The sequence below is a fragment of the Apteryx rowi genome, unplaced genomic scaffold, assembly GCF_003343035.1.
Source record: "Apteryx rowi isolate R43461 unplaced genomic scaffold, aptRow1 scaffold_359, whole genome shotgun sequence".
NCBI classification, from domain to species: domain Eukaryota; kingdom Metazoa; phylum Chordata; class Aves; order Apterygiformes; family Apterygidae; genus Apteryx; species Apteryx rowi.
Window position 1 is genome coordinate 715,924 of NW_020450074.1, and position 22,433 is coordinate 738,356.

Sequence of the window (22,433 nt, forward strand, 5' to 3'; positions counted from 1 at the left end):
CTGCTTTGGAGGGAAATTAACTAAACGAAAGGAAAAATGAAGAAAAGAAGCTGGGAGGGCCAACAAGGTAGGAAAGAAAACTTTGAAAACAGGAGCAAATAAAAAACAACACTGTGATGGAAAGACTGTTAGAAAGAATGGTTAGAGTGAGCTGGGCATGATGGAAAGGGGGAAATAGAGTTATTTAACCGTTCTCATCTAGTATTTTAGATGCTTTCTAGTGTTCCAACCAGCCTCCACCTGCCACTCCAGAAAGCTGTGGGTTCCTGTGGGACCTGTCTTAATTTTCCAGACCCATGAGGAAGTCTAAAAAAACTATATAACAAGACATCCAAAATTATTTATTTAAGAATATTTGCAAAATGATTTGTGCTTCTGCTCACAACCTCATCTAACTCAAATTCTGTATTTTCTTCATTAAATTTATTTATTCTGAAAGAGCTGATTTGTAGGTATTAGCAGACTATCTTGTTTTGCTAAAATCTGCTTGTTATTATTTGAAAAAATGTCAGGATATTCTCAGAAAAAGTGTGGGTTCAGAAACAGATAATTGCTTTTATCCATACTTAAGCATTAAGGATAGTATATGCTGCCATCTATGTGTATTACAGAAATTATTCTATACAGTAAAGAGAGTATTTGTGGAAGACTGCTTTGCCATGTAATAGCTTAATTAACTTAAAACTTAAGCTTGTTATTTCTATTTTAACTTTTCATAGGGTGGTCATGTTTTACTTTGTAAGACTGTAAAGTCAAGACATTGAAAATCTATATACTTGAGGTATAAACAAAGTAACTTATTAGCTTTTGTTTTATTTAATCCACAAACCAGTATTATTGAGTTCTCTGGTGATGTTTAATTTTGTATCTTAATTAGAACTTCTGTCCTTACAGCTCTGTTTTCACGAAATTAAACTCTTCACAGATAGTTTAAGGGTACCATTTTTGTACATACAGAAAGTCTCTTCATAATGCTTAGCTTTACAGAAGACCCAGAATTGGGGCGTGAAGTACAATTAGTTTGAAATGTATTGATCATGTTAATTTTCAATAATTTTTCAGGTCACCCAACTTTATTTAAGCAACTCTGGAAAATTGTGTTCCTCGCTTCCCCCACATATATTTTCCTGTGCTGAAAGAGCTTTCCACATGCTGTTCCAGGAGCAGCGTCCCCAGTGCTTTATCCTCAGGTGAAAAGCTGTCTTTCTGTTAACTAATTTATAACTCTTGCCTTTCAGTTGTTTCCCCCAGGACTCAGCAGTTAAGATTTCCATTTTATTTTTTCCTCTGACTGATTTCTTTCTGTGTACCGATCTCTGTTTCATATGTTAGAGCAAAATGGAACTGAAAAAGGTTTAATTACATCTCAAGTTCATAAATTTTCTTGGGGAACTGCCACTCCATCAAGTTGTTAATTAGAAAGAAGAGTTAATGAAAAAGAATCCCAGATTCCTGTGTGTTTGCTTATATTACATGGAACAGGATTAGAATTAGAATCTAATGAAAATGAAAATGGGAAATCCTTGACTAAGTTACAAGCCTCTGAATTGGGGCACCTCGGCTGGAGCTCCCACTCTGCCTGGTATGTTTGTGTGACCATGAGCTCTTGCTATTCAGTTTTCTATCCTTAAAATGCAGTTAAACCACTTTCTTAATTCACTGTGTTGTTGTGATGACAAATACATTCAAGATGGTGAATAAATGTGTTAGAAATCTGCAGTGAAGCAGAATTTCATCCAGCTGTGCCAGTTTAATGCTGGTGAAACTTCTAATTCATTTGAGAATTTTTGATCCCCCAAATCTAATAATCTGCTGCCCTCCCTTTTCCTCTTTCATCTACCTGAAAGCAGAGTCTGGTGAATTCAATGTAGGTGCTCAAGGAAACTTGTTGCTCAGTCTTATCAGTATCACTACTGCTGTTGGCTGAAAAATTGGCAAGAGTTCACTGAACTTCGTAGGAGACAGGAAAAAAACAAACAAAAAATCTTTGATTTCACTTTTGCCAGGAATAAAGTGGTGATCCATTTGAGAAAAGTTGTAATTGCTCTTGATCCACCTCTAATTATAGGTGACTTGAATGCTGTGAAAAGCATTTTGATGACAATAAAAACTTTCCTTATGCACGATGTTCAACATTTTCTTCAAAGTAGGAGCTTTCTCTTCTTACTCTTTTGGGACATAGCTGTTTGATTAATATCTTTGTGAGGTTGCCTGTAAGTGTAGACAGAGATGAAGCAGAAAATAGTATTTACTCACACTTCAAAAAAAGGATAACTCTAAATTAAGGATTGTGTGGTAATATTCAGAGTAGTCTCTTCAATAGTAAATGGGTTTGATACTAGGGACTGGATGCTGGTGATAATTTTATATCAGGATGGCAAGGCATGTCCTAAGAACCACACTCTTGATCCCTACCTAGCCCACTGGAGCTTATTATAAATCAGTGACCTGATGGAGAATGTGACAGGAGGGTGTTCTGCTGATGGCATCAGCACTTGGCCAGGCATTTGCTTATCACATCAAGGCAGTCCACAGATTTACAGTCCTGAGGTATCCTTTTGCGTGGATTTTAATTAAATCTAAAGGTTAATATGAAAATGGAAGCTGAATGGAATGAATCTGGTAATTTGGAATCGGAGATAAGTATAGCTGCAACTTAGCAGAATCACAGGTCTTTGTGAGTACCTTTCTTTTGCTAGCACTAACTGAGAAAATAGAGAGAAACTGGGATCTTTCGGAAGTTCCTAAAAAGATTCTAAAAATGGTTCTGTGTGTGAAAGTCAGGGTTTCACTTTATGTGACTGATGGATATTCTCATTATTAGTCCACTGGTAGGATCTGAATAATGTCTGGAAAGTAAAGGTGATAAAGGAAATTTCCATTGTTTTTCTGTCAAAAAAAATAATATTTTGAAGAGTATCCATGACTCTTGGTGTATTCCTCTGCCCCTTTTCTATCATCTGAGTGTGTGTGTGTGTGTGTGTACGTGCAGATGAACTTGTGTGTGTGGTCAGAATGGTTTTCTGCATTTTCCATATTTCAGCTGTAAAATAACATTATTTATCAGCAAGAGAAGGTGGTTCTCCCACTGTGTGGATCTATGCTAAAAAGTATTATGGACCAGGGCACACTTTCTGGCCCTGAAGGCATGTGGCATAGCATCCAATCAGTTTTTCTTTATTTTTTTGCTTGCGGAGGGGTTCATTGAAAGCTTTGCAAGATTTCGGTTTCCTTTCCTATCAGAACTAGATAACCTTTCTTCTGCAGTTCTGAAGCTCAAAAACATTCCGACAAACTTCCGTGTTTTACATTGCTTTCTCCAGTCTCTCTTATCAAGCATACTCTTCAGAGAGGCTGTGGAGTCTCCTTCTCTGGAGATACTCAAAACCTGCCTGGATGCAATCCTGTGCAATGTGCTCTAGGTGACCCTGCTTGAGCAGGGGGGTTGGACTAGATGATCTCCAGAGGTCCCTTCCAACCTCAACCATTCTGTTATTGTTATTCTGTTATTCCTGAGTAAGAAATTCTGAACATGTTTGGCCTATGGCTTGGAATTTTAAAAATGTCTCCAGCTGTAAAGCTGAGCTGTGAATACATTTGCATGCATATAGGTATAGCACAGCGAGTGCTCCTAAAACAAATTTTAAAAATAAAACAGTACGCTTCTCTAATGTGAATCACTGGATGAATGAAGATGAGGAAGCTCAGGGAAGCGCTCCTTAGCTAGAAACGCCATTTCACAGAAGAGGTCAGAAGGAAGCAGCCTGTGAATGAACAAGTGAAGAAGTCTTTGGTTCTCTGGTGATGCCATAGATCCATGAGAACTTCACACTGGAATAGGCTGGCATTATTGCCAGTTGGAGTGGTCCTGCCCTTCTCCTACCTTTGGCTGCTCATCTCCTCATTTCCACACCATCCGTTGTATTGACACAAACATTCGGGTGTTGACGTGGACTGGGGAAATGCTCCCAGGTCAAAATTACCCTAGGGAGAATAATGGGGGGGGGGGGGCATTGTCTTTGTCTGAATCAGTTCCCAAACCAAATTCACACAGAGGTGAAATGAGTTTCCAGAGCAGGAATAGCAGGGCCCACTGTTTTTGGTGGTGATTTTGACTTGAACTAAATAGCTCCTGGAATCCCCATACTCAAGTCACCTAGAGAGTTTTTGCTGCTACTGTAAGATCGAAGTGGTGGCGTGAGACTCTGTCCAAGTCAGAGCTCTAACAATGAGCAGCATCAGTATGCCACGTAGGAAAATAGCCACACTGTATCAGAAGGGTGCTTGTTTTGTTTGTTTTTATTAGTAGTAAATTGAGTGAAAGTAGATCATCCCCATGTGTATGCACTAATTCCAAGATGGAGTTCCCTTAATACCTGTAAGATACTTTGTTTTGGCACTCAGGCACTCTTGAGTTTGGACCCTGAGAGTACACTTTTGTACTCTCAGTGTCCTCATTATTAAGAGAAAGATGATGCAATTGTAGAATAACCACTCATCCCACCAATCTCTATTTATTTTTAAGTCTACTTTACTTTTAAGTATATATAATAAAACTTTATAGTATAAGTAAATATTTTGCTAGTAGAATTTATAAAAGTAATTATGCTTTAGTTTTATAATAGCTTTTACTATGAGAAGAGGCTACTATTTTGGTGTGTATGTATGATATGGAGCAGTAAAAATTACTGCCATACCACTATTAATATTTTACTTTTCATGTGCAATTCTCAAAACATACCTAATTTAACTGTTAATTGCCACAGAAGAACCAAGTGATGGCAATATATACCTCTCATTTGAATTCCTCCTGAAAAGTTTGAGTTTGTTATTCTAAAAACAGTAATTTCTTTACAAAAGGCTTCTATTATATTTTGAAGCCACCTACTATCTTTTCAAAAAGACTGGAGATCATATCAGAAAATGTACCTTTATTCATGTTAATCCTATCATCTTCATCAAGCATGGCAGCTTGCTTAATTTGTGGAGATAATGTTTATTTTCTATTAGCAATGTTTTTCAGTTCAACCTTTTTTTCTCTGCCAAAGCTTAATTACAAGAAGAAACTTCCCATGAATTTAGTGGCCATTACTAATGATTCATGAATTACTCTTCTATTGGACACATACCGTTGCTAATGAATTCTGCATGCAGTGTAACTCTTCACAGTACTTTTTTTTCTTAGCCTAAATAGTCATTTTTGCCTTCCGCATTTTCCCAAGAGAGAATAATGAAAAGAGTTGAAGGCACCTGAAGTTGTGTGAGTTGGAACTTAGCCACCTAAGTCCAAAATTATGTTCCTGAAACCCTTACTGAACTACCACTCATAGTTACTGTCTTCTCTCTCTCTCATACACCTTCCATCTCATTTTTGTTTGTTTGTTTTTATTGGATTTCTTTTTGCATCTGCTTGTGTCCAGTCATGTGTTTCAACTGGAAGCTCTTCAGGGCCAGTCTATTTCTGTGTTTTATCATTGGCCAGCCTGTGCATGGCTGGAGCCTCCTGACTCCAAACAAATGACTGTAATAATGATAGTAATTAAACATATGGAAGCAGATACACCCCTTTGTCTCTGGAAATAAACAATAGAGATTTGGCTATGAGAAGCTCCTATGTTGTGATCCCAGGGAAGAGGTTTGTAGCTTCGAATCTACTCTGGCTTCTCCCTGTGCACAAAAGTCAATCAAATAAAAATCAGCACTTCTGTCATGAGTATGGCTGTTCTCAAAGTGCCAAACTACTTACTGTTTGCAAAAAGAGCATAGGCTTTTGCCGGATAAAGAAAAATCCTCCCTTCTGTAGTGTCATCACCTATTATGGACCTTTTCCATTTCCTGTGCCTAAAGACACTGTAGGAATGAAAATGTTCCCATTTACCTGAAACATACAGAACTCGCAGAATCTATCAGATCACCTTAGGACTGTGCTTATCATTAGAGAAGGTTTAAGGCCAAGAGCAAATTAGAGTACAGTATCCAGCCTTAGCTTTAGACTTTTAAAATTTCAAACAATGTTATGGCACTTTATTTTGCAGAACCTTTGTAAGGTCCTGTTCAAACTGTGTAATGCTGTGTTTTCATTTTCAGATTTAATATAAACTTACTACAATTTTATTTAAACATAGCTGTTGACTTGTTTTAGTTTTTTTCATGAGTCCTCTCTTCTCTCCTAAACATCCTATCATATCTGTGCTACGGAACTGGTTAAAAAAAAAGAAGAAAAAGAAAAAAAGGCAATCTAAAGCTCTCAGGATGACCTGGACCAGTCTTTGTCTCTCCACCCTCCTTGTCTTTTCTTGCTGTATTTTAGTATGATTCTTTTCATCTGAAGATTTAGTCTTAATTTCCTCTATGGAGTTACCATTGGTATGAGAAAATTTTGTTTGTATTTTGTTGGTTATTTTTTTATTTAGTCAATTTAGTCACCTTACATCTGATCAAGTATTTGCTCACTGAAATCCAGTGTTTTGCAACAGGAAAGTATCTGGCCCAAACATTGAAGAAAGAGTGTCCTACCGTTTATTCACTATCATTTTTCATCTGTAGCAAACCACCATCATTCATGTATGCTTAACACCACCTGGTATAAACTTTGTATGAAAGTTATAGAATAAAATAACATAATGTGATACTCTTAAATAGCCAATAGACAGGCTTTTGTCCTCCATATTAACTTGCTTCTAAATAGATTTTCCCTCCATGCTGTTCAGGATATGAGAATGCATTAAGCACTGACAAGATAAGTGAAAGCTGTCTAGAAAGCTTAAACATAGTTTATAGGCTTGTTAAGAGCTAAGCATCCTTAGTCGGTCAAACCAATGGTTTATGGGACACCAATGACTAATTTGGTGATAAAAAAAAAGCAAATAAATATATCAAATGAATTGCTATAATTGTGTACTTTTTAACAGCCAGAAATGTCAATATCCAGTGGTTTTAATGTGATATAAGCCACATTTATAAGCCCAATAATCTGGAATGGAGAGAAGTTCTCCTCTCTTAAAGTGAAATGCCTTGTCAGCCTTTTATTTCCTCAGTTTAGCATCACCACATGAATTCAATTCAAGTTAATAATCTGTAATTTTTGAATTATAATTCAGTGTGTTATAACTGTGATGGGCTACTGCAGTATAATTATAGATTTAGGCATCCTATTCATAATTTAAAATCATTTAGAAATACACTTTCCAATTTAGTTTACTTTAGAAATATAATTTCTCACTAATGTAACGGGTTGCTCATTTACAGATACCACTACTGCACAAAATGCATTCTTTTACATTTATGCTTATACAATTTTATTTCAAATCTAGCAATCCCAGTCACAGAGCAAGAGCCAGTGTCTTGCTTAGGCAGTGTGCAAACAGAAGAAAGGAATGATGCTGGCCTCCAAAAAGCTCATAAACTCAGTCTGTCTTCCCTAGCTATATCTTACTATCAGAGTGGGTGTTTGGATTAATAATGTACACATTTGAGGGTGGTACAGGAAAAGATGAGCTTCAGAAGTTCATACAAAACAGCAAGCTTATCTATGCTGATCTGAATCTTGCTTTAACACTGGTGCAAATCTTACATGAACAAATTCTAAATTTTCCAGCATTTCTGGTTGTGATTCAAGTACCGCAAGAATAGTCTTTTTTGTTTGTTTTCTTAAGTGTTCCTGCCCTTCTGAATGTGGTACCTTTTTTCAGAATTGAAACTGAAACAAAGTCAATAAATTCCCCTCACTTATACAATCTGAAGTGACAGATACATGCCTTCTTACTTGTTTTATGATATGTTGTCATGCTGTTCTCCAAGGAGATGATTGCTAGGATTTAGGTTATAGCAGAGTTGACATTTGACCAAACAAAAATGATCCAGTTAAGGAAACTATCTGAATTCATACAGATTTAGACAAACCTGGCTAATATGCAGAAATCTAGGGTAAGCAAAACTTATTTTTTCAGTACTTGCAGGAGTTTGTTTTTAAAATTTTGCCTGGAGGTTATGGTTTTCTGGCTATTTCAGCCTGGCTTCCTAAGTAATCTGCTTTCATATTATGGTTCTGTCTGTCCACCTCTAAGTCCCCCTCCTACCGGTAAGTTCTGAACCCATTGGCCGCTTTCAGCCATGGAGGTCTCAGAGCCGTGGTGTCCCCACAGGCTTTGTGCCAGTTGGCAGCCCTGCTAAGAGGAAGGGGGTGCAACACCGACTGTGGCTGCTCTGGAAGGGAACAGCCAGGCAGCCTGTGCGGGCTGTCCTGTCAGCACTAGCTGGGCGCCAAGCTACTCAGACTACTCTAGTAGTTTCCTAAAGAGCTGAAATAACTGAAGCGCCACTGCTGCTAATCTTCTTGATAACTTGTAATAAAATGATAGCAGGTTGCAGCTGTGATTTAAGATTAAGTATGCTGTGGAGGGACAAAACTGTTTCTTCATCATGACACACTGGTGTCAATGGACTAGCCAGTGTAAGTGGGTAGTAGGAGGGGGTCTGCAACCTCTTGATAGATCCAAAACTATCTACAGTTCACTGACGCTCCTGCGTAAGAAGAGCCTAAGATCTGTAAATTGCAAGGGTATGAAATATCTCTAGGGGAGGAGTATCACGGGACTAATGCCATTCTTTCACTTTTTTCTTTCCCTGTTAGTGATCACAGCAAAAAGGATAGGAGATCTGGGCACAGCTGTTTGTTAGAAAGGCAGAAGGCTGATGTCACTTCTTAAGAACAGATTCAGCATGGTACAGTTAGCTTTGGGAGAGTGAAATCATGGTTAAGAGAACAGAAGGGCATGCACATTTTAGAGGGTGACCTCAAGTATCATCTGACTTTCAAAAAGAAATGTTTTAGGAAGCCAGAAGCTGGAGATCTGAGCATGGGATAGTGTACTTACGGTGTGACCTGTCAATTCCATAGAGATGCTATTCTCACATTAGCTGTGACAGTGACCTTCTTGTCTTTACATAATTTCTTTTTTTCTAAGCCCTGGTTTGAATATGGCCTGGTGACCTGTTATTTGAGGTCTTTGCGTAACATTTATCTGTGTTGCAAGCTTTTGCAATCTTACACTGCAAATGTCCTGCTGATGCCAGCAAGAGTTTGAAGTCTAGGGTCAGACTCCAGCTGGTTACAGAAACAAGGAGGGTACAGGCAGAAGCAGTTTGACGTTTCGCAGCAAAAGCAGTTTGACGTGCCACATATGGTAAAGATACCTATCTTGTCACCTAATACTAGCAAGCAGTCAACTGTGATATTCACCAGAGCTGCATATGTGTCCCATAATAACCAAATGAGAATAAATGATGCAGAGAACCCATTCCTGTCTGAGTATCAAGACCTCTTTTTTCCCTTCCATCTTTTGTTTCCTCTTCTATTTAATTGTTTCCTCCTTTGATGTGAGATTTGAGTAAATATGGCAGTGTCCATGGCCACTGCCCCCTCATTTTCATAAACTGCTAGATTCTGTAGGTAACAACTTACTATCTAGCATGGCCATATTTGTGCAAATCTAACTGGCTATTGTAGAAAAAGCTTTTTAAGTTTAACTGAGCAGATGAAGGAGGAGCATCAAATTACATTTTGTCTTGTTCAGTTGTCTTAAAGAAAACAATCTCTTACAATTCATGCTGGAAATTCTTACATGAATTTCTTAATCAGGCTTCACTAACTTTGTTGTTTCCAACTCTTTTGTCTCTTTTCCTTCCTTCTCCATGCTTAAATTGCACCACTGAGTTCCCTTTCCTCCCCCCTATTCTTCCACTTTTCTGTTGTTTCCTTCCTTTGTTGTTCATATTGCCTGTTACCCTTGTTTTCTTTGTTCATTCCTTCCCTCAGAGGTCCTCATTCTTGGAATATTTATTCCACATCATGTGAAAGGAATGAAATGAAACAGGATTCATCATCTCTGAAGTCAGAGTATATTGCACTGCAGGGACTGGGCAGCTTGTAAAATCTCTGCAGCTTTTTTACTGAGCAGGGCAGTGCCACAAAAAGAAACTGTGCCCACATAAGACAATGTTTAGTGCCAGCTAACCCTCAGATATCTTTCTCTTTTCCTTCCTGTTCCTTTCCTCTTTTATTTCCTCTATCTTTTCCTATTATTTTCTACATTTTTCTTTCCTTCTGACTCCTGTCATTACCACAGTAGTACTTCCCCATCTGCAAAGAGACCAGGAAGTTTCAGTATAAGTAGACTCTCTTGCTGGACAGGAGATAACAGAAGAGTTAAAAGCTTTATAAATACCTTCAAAATGGTTGTGAGCTTCAGGTCTGGTTGGCTTGGCTTGTTTTATAAGACAGTACAACGCGGCAGCTCTGATAGTTCCCAGGGACATAGACAGTTGGCCAGTCTATCTCTGATGTTCTGTTCTTTATTATTTGCCATCCATAAACCTTCCATTATTTGAAATGGAAGTTTGCCTGAGATATGTTAAATCCGTTCGAAGAGAGGTAGCAGAGAGTATAAATGACATAAAATATCAACTGTGATATGGCAATGATTCGCTTCTCTCCTTCTTGCCTGTCATCTTGCAGTGGAGAAAGTGGTTCTGGAAAGACTGAAGCCTGCAGACAGATAGTGAAGCACCTCACTTGCAGAGCCAGCTCCAGCAGAAACACCTTTGAAACCAAGATAAAACATGTAAGTAACATTCTGAGCACTGATTAGAACAAGGCGAAAATCTGGCCTGTTGAATAAGCAAAGACATTTGAACTGCAGGGAAAAAGGCATTTGCTATGTGGAAGTTCATAAAGGGTTTGTTTTCACCATTCAAGTCAAAGGAGGTTTCTTTCTCTTTCCCTGCAGTGACCTGAATGGGAGCAGGATTAAGCTCACATCGATGTGAAAAAGTGGAAGCCAGTTCTGGCTTTGTATTTATTAGTAATTTTAAAAAGCTGTATTTCAGTGAATGGGAAATATTTGTGTGATATGGTACTGTCATTTAAATATGTACCAATAGCCTACAGTAAGTAAAGTTTATCTCTGGTTGTGGTGGTGCTTCTCTGGCTACTGAAAGAAGTCTTGAGATATCTGACGTAATATTATGTAAGATAGAAATTGGAAAGTTATACCCAGGAGAACTGCAAGGACTGAACAAAGTTATATGGCCCAGTCTTTGTGTACTAAATATATTTATGAAATAGGCAAAAGATGTATAAAATAGTTGTTGAAATATCAAATTCCCACAGCAGAGCCAAATTCTGCACAGTGCATGTCATGAAATCATGAGAACCTGCTTCATGTATCAGATTAATTTGTCCCCATGCTAGTAATTTATAAATATAAAGTTTTAATTTGACAGAACATTGCAACTCAGTTGTGTTTTACGTGTTTATGTTTTTAACACTACTGCACAGGTTCAGACTGACGTTCTAGGTTATGCAGAACTCTAGACTGCCAATTCAAATTCTTTCAAAAAAACTTCCTTTTCTGCTGAAACTTCTCATCTGAGATTTTAGCTCAGATAGAGCTACAGATTTACGTGGAATGTTTTAACACAGTCTATAATGTTGTCACTGAGTTCTGAGTTTCATACTTAAAAAATACTTAAACTTTTTCACCCACTCTGGTGTCCTTCATGTACAGCACTTACGGTAAACCCAGGATACTCTTCTTTTTCCAGCCTTAACTTGTGAGATGCATGATATCCAATAAAACTCTAGACTCTTGTTCATTGTGTTTGTTTTAATAACGTTTGACAGTGTCACATGCATCATTCAAAACACACTGCTTTATCCCCAAATTCTGCATGATTCAATCCAGAAAGATGATAAAACAGTGTCAGAAGTACAGCTGACACAAACACACAACCTACAAATCAGGACTTTTAGGATGTGAGGAAAGCTATAGATTTACTGGTTCATATTTTCTACATTCCACCTCATAAAGGAATAGAAGCCCTATGGATTATTGTGTGGATTTTAGAAAACATTTGTGTTTTTTGAAGACTTAGTAAAAGAAGCCTGATGGCACTGAAAACACTACCCTTGAATAGCTTCGGCTTTGCTTTGCTTCATACAGTCATAAATTGCCACATTAAAGTGTTTTTCACAATGTGATCTGATTCGTTGATGATGCTCCTAAATTGACATGTTTAATCCAATTTTCATGCAACAGTGTCGAGAATACTATTGTTAATTTTTCACTTTTCTGATTTAAATTATGAAGTTTAATGTTGCAGTAATACTGTTATATAGGGACAATACGCTTTTCATTTATTGCAAACACAGGAGTCAGATCTACAGATCTCTGGCCAAAGTTCAGAGGACAGAATGTGCCAGGAACTGTTCACAGCAGTTCTTCTGCAAAGAAAGAGTTGTTAAATGCTTGAATGTGAACCACGTCATGCCACTTATCATACAGGTTAGAGAGTGATACCTGGTCCTGTTTAGCTTAATASTGTAGACTTAACGCACATGTCAATGATTCTGAGTCAGTGGAGGTAGAAAAGAATCACATATTAAGAAAAATGAGTTGTCTTTTGATTGTAAAAAAACTCTCATAATTAGCTTAGATGGGATTTCTGACTTCAGACAGCTAAACTAGATGTAGCAGATCTCACCCGTAGGGAAGCAAGTGGAATTTCTCTTTTAGTTGCCTTTTAAGGTGCTCTGATAAACATGATGACCTGTATTCATTCCTGCTGCAGTTGTGCATAGCACCATTAAAATTAATAAAACTGCGCTGATCAAAACAAATGCTGAATTAGCCTAGTTTGAGCAAGTGCAGCCAGTGCCCTGCTACTGAAGTGGAACCAGAAATAGACTGACTAGTTCTCTGCTGCCACCTACTGCACAAATAGCTGATTTGGTTTATAACTTTGGAGGGTCTGATTTTTAGACCTTCTGCGTCTGGAGTCATGCATAATCTGTGCCACTCTGCAGCCCTCTTTCCTCCTATCTCCCACAGCCATGGTCTATAAGTTATGTTCATCCCACAAATCGCTGTTATACAGAGCAGTAGTATATTGAAGCCACTTTGCAACTGATTTCTCAGGTTGCAAGCATGAAAGTACTGAAGGTGTTCAATTTAGTGTAAGAAACTAATTATACACAGAAAGAACTAAATATATAGAAAAAATTGAAATAAATCTGTCACACTTAATACATTTTAATGCATTTAGTGCTTTTAAAATACTATTTTAAAAATAATCTGACCGTGAACATGAAACATGGAAATGCATTAATAGTGGAATGCCAGAAAAAAAAAGCTGAATCTGATTTTTCTCTTTTATACTAGTATAATGCTGAAGTAATTGTCTTTGAAAGCAATAATTTAGGCCCACTTTCTTTTTTATAGTTCATTTATGGCATCATATAAAGCCTGTGAATTCCTTTGCCTGATTGTTATTGCCAACTGACTGGCACTTTACTAGCCTAGCTACTTCAAAAATCCTAATCTTTTTGTCAGCCATGCCAGCTATGGGCATATGACTCCAGTCATCTGTACCATACTACTTGTAAAGGCACAGTTCAAGGTCGAGACTTTATCTTTCCTCTTTCATTTACAACTTCAAGTATTCTGACAACACTTTTTTTTTTCTGTTGAGCTATCTTATTTTAATTTTGATATATGCAAAAAAATTCAAGGAATTTGTTAAATTCAAAGCTAATGAACAGTCTTTTTTTTCTTTTAATTATTGACCTCAAACCATTCTCACTGACCTCTGTTGAAATATCTTCCTATTTATTTCCTTTCTCATTTACCATTTTCTTGCAGGTAAACTGTATCTTGGAGGCCTTTGGACATGCTAAGACACCCCTGAATGATTTGACCAGCTGTTTTATAAAATATTTTGAGCTGCAGTTTTGTGAGAAGAAGAAAACAGTAGCTGGAGGTAAGTATTATGTATGCTGTCTAATGATTTTATGATACCACCTACAGACTAGGAGATCGGGGTACCAGTGTGCCATACACACAGACAAAAATGGGGGTTGAAGTATGGGAGAGAGGCAAGGGGCTTTTGCGGAGTGCAAAAGGAACAGAGTAGCATGATTAATAGCGTGTGACCAGTTCATTGCCCATCAAGAGTAGTGTGCAGTATTAAAAAGGAGATACCTGCATTGTGTAACCACTAGATGGCAGAGAAACACAAGAAAAAATTGAACACCAGCTCACTCCTCTTACATTTCTCAGGAAATCATATTTCCCTTTATGTCTGAGATTAACAAAATATGACAGATGCGTATTGTTTTACTGTGAAATAAAAGCCACAAAGGAATTACTATTTGTATTTGTAACTAATGTTGTACTGGGTGTTCTAAGTATGTCTTAAACAAGTGATAAACTCATCTATTTGGTGCAAAGAAAAACCAAGTATACTCCATAATACCCAAACCAGAAGTTACTATCTACAGCTTTGGGCTTCCTCTGAAGGCAGTAGGAATCACACTGATGCTTCTTTGGGCTAGTGTGGAATTGGTGCCTGCTTTCACAGTAAGTGGGAGCCTGCTCCTCCCTGGCAAGCGTTCTTCAGGGGCGAAAATGAATATTGAGCAAAACTGCAGTTTAATCCTGAATATTCTGATCATCTGAGCCAGTCTGGGAGCACTTTCACTTCTGGTCCCTATAGGCCATCATAAAACTATCCTGTGCTAGTGGTGAATGCAGAAGTAATTGCACACAGGCATGGTTTCCTGCTTGTGCTGTTTCTCCTGGATGGCAGAGCTGTTTGGTGAAATACATTTTTGATCTGAATAAGTTAGTTTGTATTGGCTAAACATTTACAAAACTACCCATTTTTAACATTAAAAAATAGGTTTATCCTTTCAGAGGAGTTTCCTAAGTATAGCCTTTGGAAATATTTCATGAGGCAATTATAATTCATTTTCTCTAGGGAGTTCACCATACCCTGTCAAATAAGATAGCTGCTTTTGCCAAAATGGTGAAAATATCACTGTGTGGGAAATCAACACCAATTTTTTTCTCTTTTGTTTTATAATAAATCTAGAATATTTGTGAAGAAAATGTAAAATTAAAAAGTATGCAATGTGTTTCATTCATGAGTATTTCAGGAGGAATATAATAAAATTGATCTAAACATCAGAATGGACTAAAACAGATTTTGAATTAAGTTTGTAAAATTAAGTTCAATCTCTAGAACTAACATTTTAATAATCTTATATATATTTAAGTAGATTCAGTGGAGTTATGGCACTTAGAGGACATGTGCTTTCTCTCTCACTCTTTTACACACATTGCGCAAACACAGATGAAAATGGTACGCTGAAAAGTTAAGCATATGAACATTAGTAAATGCTGAAGTTGTCTGAGATACTCTTTGGTTGTCTTGTGCATACAAATTTAATAGTGTCCTTTTTCCATACCACCCCAGCTTCCTTCAGAGCAGAGAATGCACTACATTGCCTCAATGGTCAGCTGCTAAATAGGTCTTCTCTTCTTTGGTCCATGTGTGGCTTGCTGACTTTTTATTGTATATCCTGCTCTGAAAACTGAATGATAATTTTCCTGTAGAATTCTCAAGTGTTCATCAATATCTTTAAGTGTCTGAGCATTTCAGAGACATAAGTGGCTTTGATTTCACAGTACTTCTGGCTTAGGGTTGTGTCACTCCATTTTACAGATGAGAAACTGAAACACAGAACCATTAAGGTTTAATGTTTCCACTATTTTCGAGTGCATTGCTTGAGGTTGCAGGGACCTGATGTTTCAAGGAGCTTTACTCAGACTTGTCAGTTTAATTCACGGCCCTTGTTTGTTAATGATATAAATGTAGACCCATTTAACCAGGCCCTGAAGTCAGCGTTCTGTTACACAAATGCTGTGCTTCTGTCACTTTGAAAACACAGGTATAAAGTAACAAAATTGAGGGGTGAGTCAAGCCCATTAAAAAATAAAAACTGATGACTTGTGTGCCCTCCCATTCCCCAGTTATTTAGGATTTGAATCAATTACTCTTATTAAATATAAGGTAGCTAAAAGTTCCACAATATACAGTCAAAAGTCAATAGCCACAGTAGAGCGATAAAAGTGATTTTTATATTGTTACAAGTAGTTGTAATGTTGCACTTTTTCATGTTATTTGTTTGCGTTATTGATGTTACCTTTTCTAGGCCATGGCTAAACAACACTTCTGAGTGAAATTGTCCCTGTTCACACCACTGTAAATGAGAAAAGAATCAGGCACGTTGTCTTTGGCTCCAGTTTAAATCCCACTCAATGTTTCTGTATATCTATCTGAAAGATCATTTGCAGCAGTATTTACTTTGTCTTGCACTATTGAAACATGAATGAACAGTGTAAATATGCAGAGCACCTGATTCTGCTGAGACATGACTTTATAACTCATTTATGCAATCTGTGCTAAATATGTCTGATTTGTAAATACAAATTCAAGTGATACTAGACTGCCTCCAACAAAGGGTTTAGGCTGTTTGAACTCTTTAACAGAAAGAACTTAAGGGGGCAGATGCAAAACAATTTACTAAGGAAGATGCCTGCAGAGTACACATGCACATTTTTATTACAGAGGGGAAGTTCAAGTTATCATTCCTTGCATTTTAAGTAGAATTCAGTGAAGTTTGTGACAGCTCTTTTGTTTGTGCTGATGTTCTTTTCTGCCTATACCCTGAAAGTGCTCTTTGTCACATAAGGTTTATTCTTATAGTAGAAAATCCTCTGTACCCAAAGAACAGAAACACTGCCCATAATTTTCATCTATGGCCTTGATTTGGTCTTTCTGCTAAACCGAGGCTTTGCCATAAAGTTGTGAAGACAAGGATGGAGCCGTTGCATGTGGCTCCATTAAAAGCCGGTACGGACAGCAGCAGAGGCTTTGTGTGCCTCCTCTGACTCTTTTTTCTGAAGAATGTTGGGTTCAAATGGGAGTTTTCCTGTGAAAAAAGGTTTAATGGTCAGATACCTTTCATGTTATAGACCGGTCAAATAGGTAGAGAAGGTATAACCAAGGTTAAGTTCACTGGTTCACTGGGATTAGGTAAGATAAGGCAGTGGGAACTAGTAAAAAAGTGTTACGTGAACACAAATACAGAATAAACTGCAGACCAGTGACTTCAATAACTTTCTAAAAGAACGTCACACCTAACAGAAGCCACCTACTGATCTTTGACCTCTATCAAAAAACCATAATCCTTTGTAGATAGTGCTTCATGCCCAGTGCATAGTAGTGAAAGCTTATGTATTTCCAGAAGTAAAATCAGTGCATTTTATTTTTATTTGGGAGGGGAGAGGGTAAATGGTCTCCTGAGCAAGTTGACATCTGACCTAAGATGAAAGGTAAAAGTTCAGTCAGTTTCCTCAAATGACGGGGGGAAAAAAAAGGTTAGCAAGAGAAAATCAGTCCTGACAAACTTATTCTCCACTGTTTTCTGCCTTGCTTTTCTCACTCCTCATTTTTTTAAAAAACAAGGCCTGAATTTGTTAAGTTACACTAAAATGGCAGGATCAATCTTGATTTGTAAAAGGAAGCAGAATGCATCTTCCCCTCTGTGTATTATAAACATTTTTGATCAATTAAATAAAAAAGTTTCAAGTTTGAGTTGCTTTTTTTGGTCTAAAAAAGACTGCAGCTAACAAACTCTCTGATATTTTTCTACAATGTTTCAACTCTGAAATTTCAAATGTTCTTTTGTCTTTATCAATAGCTGTGTTTAAGACAGCAAGGCTTTTGAGAAAGGTATGTAGTTTCAAAGGATGCATTGTTGGAAGAAAGATTTCACTGGCCACACTTTCAGTACAGAGTCTGCTTGCTGACTTTGTAGCTGTCCCGCAGGTCAAATGATCTATTAAAGGGATTTTTTTCCTCACATTTCCTCAAATTTCCTCACATCTATAGGCACAGATAACATTGCACAAAAATGACAGATTTTGCTTCAGAACTCTATTATCTTTCCCTTGTATTTCACACACAGTTTAAAGAACATATCATTTCACTTTGTAGGAAAGTCATATTACCGTGGTCGTTTTCTCTCAGAATAAATTTAGCTCCATTAAGACAATGGTGTGTTTGATTCTTGTTCATCAGAAACCTGACTCTTCTTAATAGCTCTTCCCGTTGCTGGAGATGCTAACTGAGATGCATTTAGCCTTATTGAAGTGGGTGACTTGAAGCAGATGAAAGGGGCTGAATTAGTTAGTGTCATCTAAATAAGTGGTGCTGCCCCACTGAAGTTAAATGTATTAATTAACCAGATGACTTTCAGTATCATTTTTCTTCCTTTGATTAATCAATGAATGTTAAAAACACCTGTGAGATAACTAAGGCAGCCATAGTGAACACCATTGCACCCAAGAAGGTTATTAAAGATTAGTAATAGCTTTTTTTTCCAAATTATTTGACAGCAAGGTTGGTTTTACTGAGAAGCAAGTTACAAGCACAATAAAGGATGGAAATCATCCCTTAGGTTTATGTATTCTGTTTTACCCTGTTGGAATGGCAGCCAGGTAATGACTGATGCTGATGACAATGTGTGCCTGGACCTGTCCTGCCATGGGAGGCTGGGTTTGCATTGCTTCAGTTTATACTGTGCTGCAACAGTTACTGGAGTCGGAAACCTATCCTGATACCAGCTTAAAGATTTCCAGCGTGTGCCCTTTTAGTTCCAGCACACTTCTTTTTTCCTTAGTAACACAGGGTTAGGTGGCCAATTCAGTTTTTTTTTTTAGTAGGATGATTAAATGGGCCAGATCATGTCTCACTGGTTCAGCAAGTCAGCCATACAACTTTGCTGTATCTGTCCTACTGTCTCTTCTGTAACCAGAACCCCAGTCACGATTTTGAACATTAGTGAATGTGTCTGGCCACCCCTGTGCTGCTAAATAAAAGAAAGGGCGGAAAGTGGCCCTGAGTAGTGTAGTGTACCACTGATCATCCATACTGCTTAACTAGTGTGTGTCTGGCATGGTTTGGACTGTGCCAAGTAGCACTTTCTGAGGCGGTGCATGGTTATACTTAGTTTAGGGACAGCACTCACCTGTGACCATCCTTAAAGCATTATGTTCAAGATTTACCTGTTTGGTTTCCCTCCATTCTGCACTGTCCTTCAGCACTATCCTCACAGGTCACGTTCCCTCATACACGTAACTTAAAGTAACTTCAAAAGACAGGCCACTGACCCTGTTTTATTTAACAGTATAGACAGAGACTTACAACTCTCTAAAAGATAAGAAGACACTTAGGAATTTAAAAATATATTTTCCAGACCCAAATAGGTGGTACAGAGATAGCCAAGCTAGCTCTAATTGAACTACTGTGGATATTGTCACCTGCACAGTGACAGGAGCGTTACGTTCTGGTTTCTATCCTAGTGTTCAGGCTAGTGCTGCTACCATACTTATGATAATCAGTCACAGGCTGAGAACTAACTTGCATAGCTTTGCTCGGTGTTGCTTTGGACAGTAGCTTTAAACTTAGATGTCTGAAGTCCAGAGCTGATTCTGAAAATACTCTTTCAACTGTCCCCATCTTCAGAAGTCCTTAAATTCCTGCTGTGCCTCAAACTTCAAGTCTGTCCGGTATCTGAAGCTGAGCTTCTGCATATGCCTAAAAGTGCTACCGTTTCAACTGCACTGAATAACTTAGTGCTATTTTATGTTTAATCCCAGTTTGTTTCAAAAAAAAGAAAAAAAATCTAAAAAAAGCTTGAGAAGCTCAATATAGTATGTGTTTAGAGAACGTACTTACTGTACTACACGATGCATGTACCAGTATTTTGTATCACTGCATGTGCAATAACTACTTCTAGTTCTTAAAGAAGGAGCCTTAATTGAGTTGATAGCCATCCATACTATGGGAAATCTTGGCTTAATATCCTCCTGTGGTCACAGGGATTCAAAAATACATCTCCTCCTTGGCTGAAGACTGCACTTTAACCACTAAACTCAACAATCTTTTCCAGGGTGAGGATGGTTGCTAACACCCTGTGAAAACTCTGCCACATTGCGGAGAATTAAAAGCATAAAGCTGCAAAAGAATGTACTGCATCCTAGTGGTGGGGGTGCTCAGTTGTGTGTGGATGGACCTGATTCTGTTCTTGCACCCCAGGCTGTATTTTACATTAAACAATCCTTGAATAAAGTATGCAAAAAATGGAGTAAGTGGGAAATGGAGTCAGGTCAGCACTCAAAGGAGTGCCCTGAGCATTAGCTACAGTGAGGCATTGCCTTGTTGTCTTTAGCCTGATGCATCTGGAACTGCATGGTGTCATATACTCAGGGGAGGGCTGAAGAGTAATCTACCAGATGAGCAAATCTCTCTCTGTCTGCTTCACATTTAGCTCTAAAATGCCTGTAATCTGGAGAAGCAGGTGAACGTTTCTCAAGTTGCTATATTTTCCCTGTTTTTTTTGTAGACAGGCCTCCTTCAGAACCTTGCTGGGCATGATCTTGTGATCAACATTTCCATAGGCAAATCATAGTCAGGTTCTTCTTCTTCCCCCTTCCTCCCAGATGTGCTGACTCGCATGGCTGTTCATTTGGTATGCTCATCATAGCCCTTCTAAGATGCCCACGTTTCCCCAAGCATGAGTTAGTAAGCTTGTTAAACAATCGACTCTGCACTGGATTTGTCTCATTTACCTGTAACCATTTAGAAGCTGGGTGGCTAATCTAAGCTCTCCTTATAGCCACCAGAGAGGAAATGATTCCAAGGGCAGTTCTTCCAAGATCTCTTAAACCTCTCTTGCACCTTTCTCTCTTCATTAAGAGGGAGCTTAGAGTAGATGCTAATTCTTAGATGACTGAAATTAGGTGAGGTGACTAATAGTTGGTCTCTTTGTTGTTCAGTAGCAAGAGGAAAACTAGGGAAAATGTGGGCCCTTTGCTGAATGGGGTGGGTGCCCTGGTGACGAAGGATGCAGAGAAGTTGGAGTTGCTGAATGCCTTCTTTGCTTCAGTCTTTCCTGCTCAGGCCAGCCCTCAGGAATCCCAGACCCTGGAGGCAAGAGAGAAAGTCTGGAGAAAGGAAGACTTTCCCTTGGTGGAGGAGGAKYGGGTTAGAGATCATTTAAGCAAACCTGACACCCACAAATCCATGGGCCCCGATGGGATGCACCCACGAGTGCTGAGGGAGCTGGCGGACGTTATTGCTAGGCCACTCTCTGTCATTGTTGAAAGGTCATGGAGAACAGGAGAGGTGCCTGAAGACTGGAAGAAAGCCAATGTCACCCCAGTCTTCAAAAAGGGCAAGAGGGAGGAACCAGGAAACTACAGGCCAGTCAGCCTCACCTCCATCCCTGGAAAGGTGATGGAGCAGCTCATCCTGGAGGCCATCTCCAAGCATGTGGAGGACAAGAAAGTGATCAGGAGTAGTCAGCATGGCTTCCCCAAGGGGAAATCATGCCTAACCAATCTGATAGCCTTCTATGATGGAATGACAGGCTGGGTAGATGAGGGGAGAGCAGTGGATGTTGTCTGTGTTGACTTCAGCAAGGCTTTTGACACTGTCTCCCATAACATCCGCATAGACAAGCTCAGGAAGGGTGGGTTAGATGAGTGGACAGTGAGATGGATTGAGAAGTGGCTGAATGGCAGAACTCAGAGGGTTGTGATCAGCGGCGCAGAGTCTAGTTGGAGGCCTGTAGCTAGCGGTGTCCCCCAGGGGTCAGTACTGGGTCCAGTCTTGTTCAACTTCTTCATCCATGACCTGGATGAAGGGACAGAGTGCACCCTCAGCAAGTTTGCTGATGATACCAAACTGGGAGGAGTGACTGATACAGCAGAGGGCTGTGCTGCCATTCAGAGAGACCTGGACAGGCTGGAGAGCTGGGCAGAGAGGAACCTCATGAAGTTCAACGAAGGCAAGTGCAGGGTCCTGCACCTGGGGAGGAATAACCCCATGCACCAGTACAGGTTGGGGGCTGACCTGCTGGAAAGCAGCTCTGCGGAGAAGGACCTGGGAGTGCTGGTGGGCACCAAGTTAAGCATGAGGCAGCAATGTGCCCTTGTGGCCAAGAAGGCCAATGGTATCCTGGGCTGCATCAGGAAGAGTGTTGCCAGCAGGTCGAGGGAGGTGATCCTCCCCCTCTCCTCAGCCCTGCTGAGGCCACATCTGGAGTCCTGTGTCCAGTTCTGGGCTCCCCAGTACAAGAGGGATGTGGCACTACTGGAGCAAGTCCAGCGAAGGGCTACAAAGATGATTAGGGGACTGGAGAATCTCTCTTAGGAGGAAAGGCTGAGAGAGCTGGGCCTGTTAGCCTGGAGAAGAGAAGACTGAGAGGATGGAGCCAGACTCTTTTCAGTGGTGCCGAGCGACAGGACACGAGGCAACGGGCACAAACTGAAACACAGGAAGTTGCATCTGAACATGAGGAAAAGCTTCTTCACTGTGAGGGTGACAGAGCACTGGCACAGGTTGCCCAGAGAGGTTGTGGAGTCTCCTTCTCTGGAGATATTCAAAACCCGCCTGGACGTGATCCTGTGCAATGTGCTCTAGGTGACCCTGCTTGAGCAGGGGTGTTGGACTAGATGATCTCC

The 22,433-nt window shown here is 39.2% G+C and overlaps 1 protein-coding gene across 1 annotated transcript in view; it reads left to right on the forward strand.

Annotated features, from left to right (window-relative positions):
• The window catches only part of MYO16 (myosin XVI), a 312,759-nt gene that overhangs the window by 138,467 nt on the left and 151,859 nt on the right, over nt 1–22,433 (forward strand). Inside the window, exons 13-15 of the mRNA XM_026073032.1 lie at nt 1,063–1,190; nt 10,517–10,622; nt 13,701–13,818. Coding sequence (XP_025928817.1) covers nt 1,063–1,190; nt 10,517–10,622; nt 13,701–13,818 — 352 coding nt within the window. The remainder of the gene's footprint in view (nt 1–1,062; nt 1,191–10,516; nt 10,623–13,700; nt 13,819–22,433) is intronic.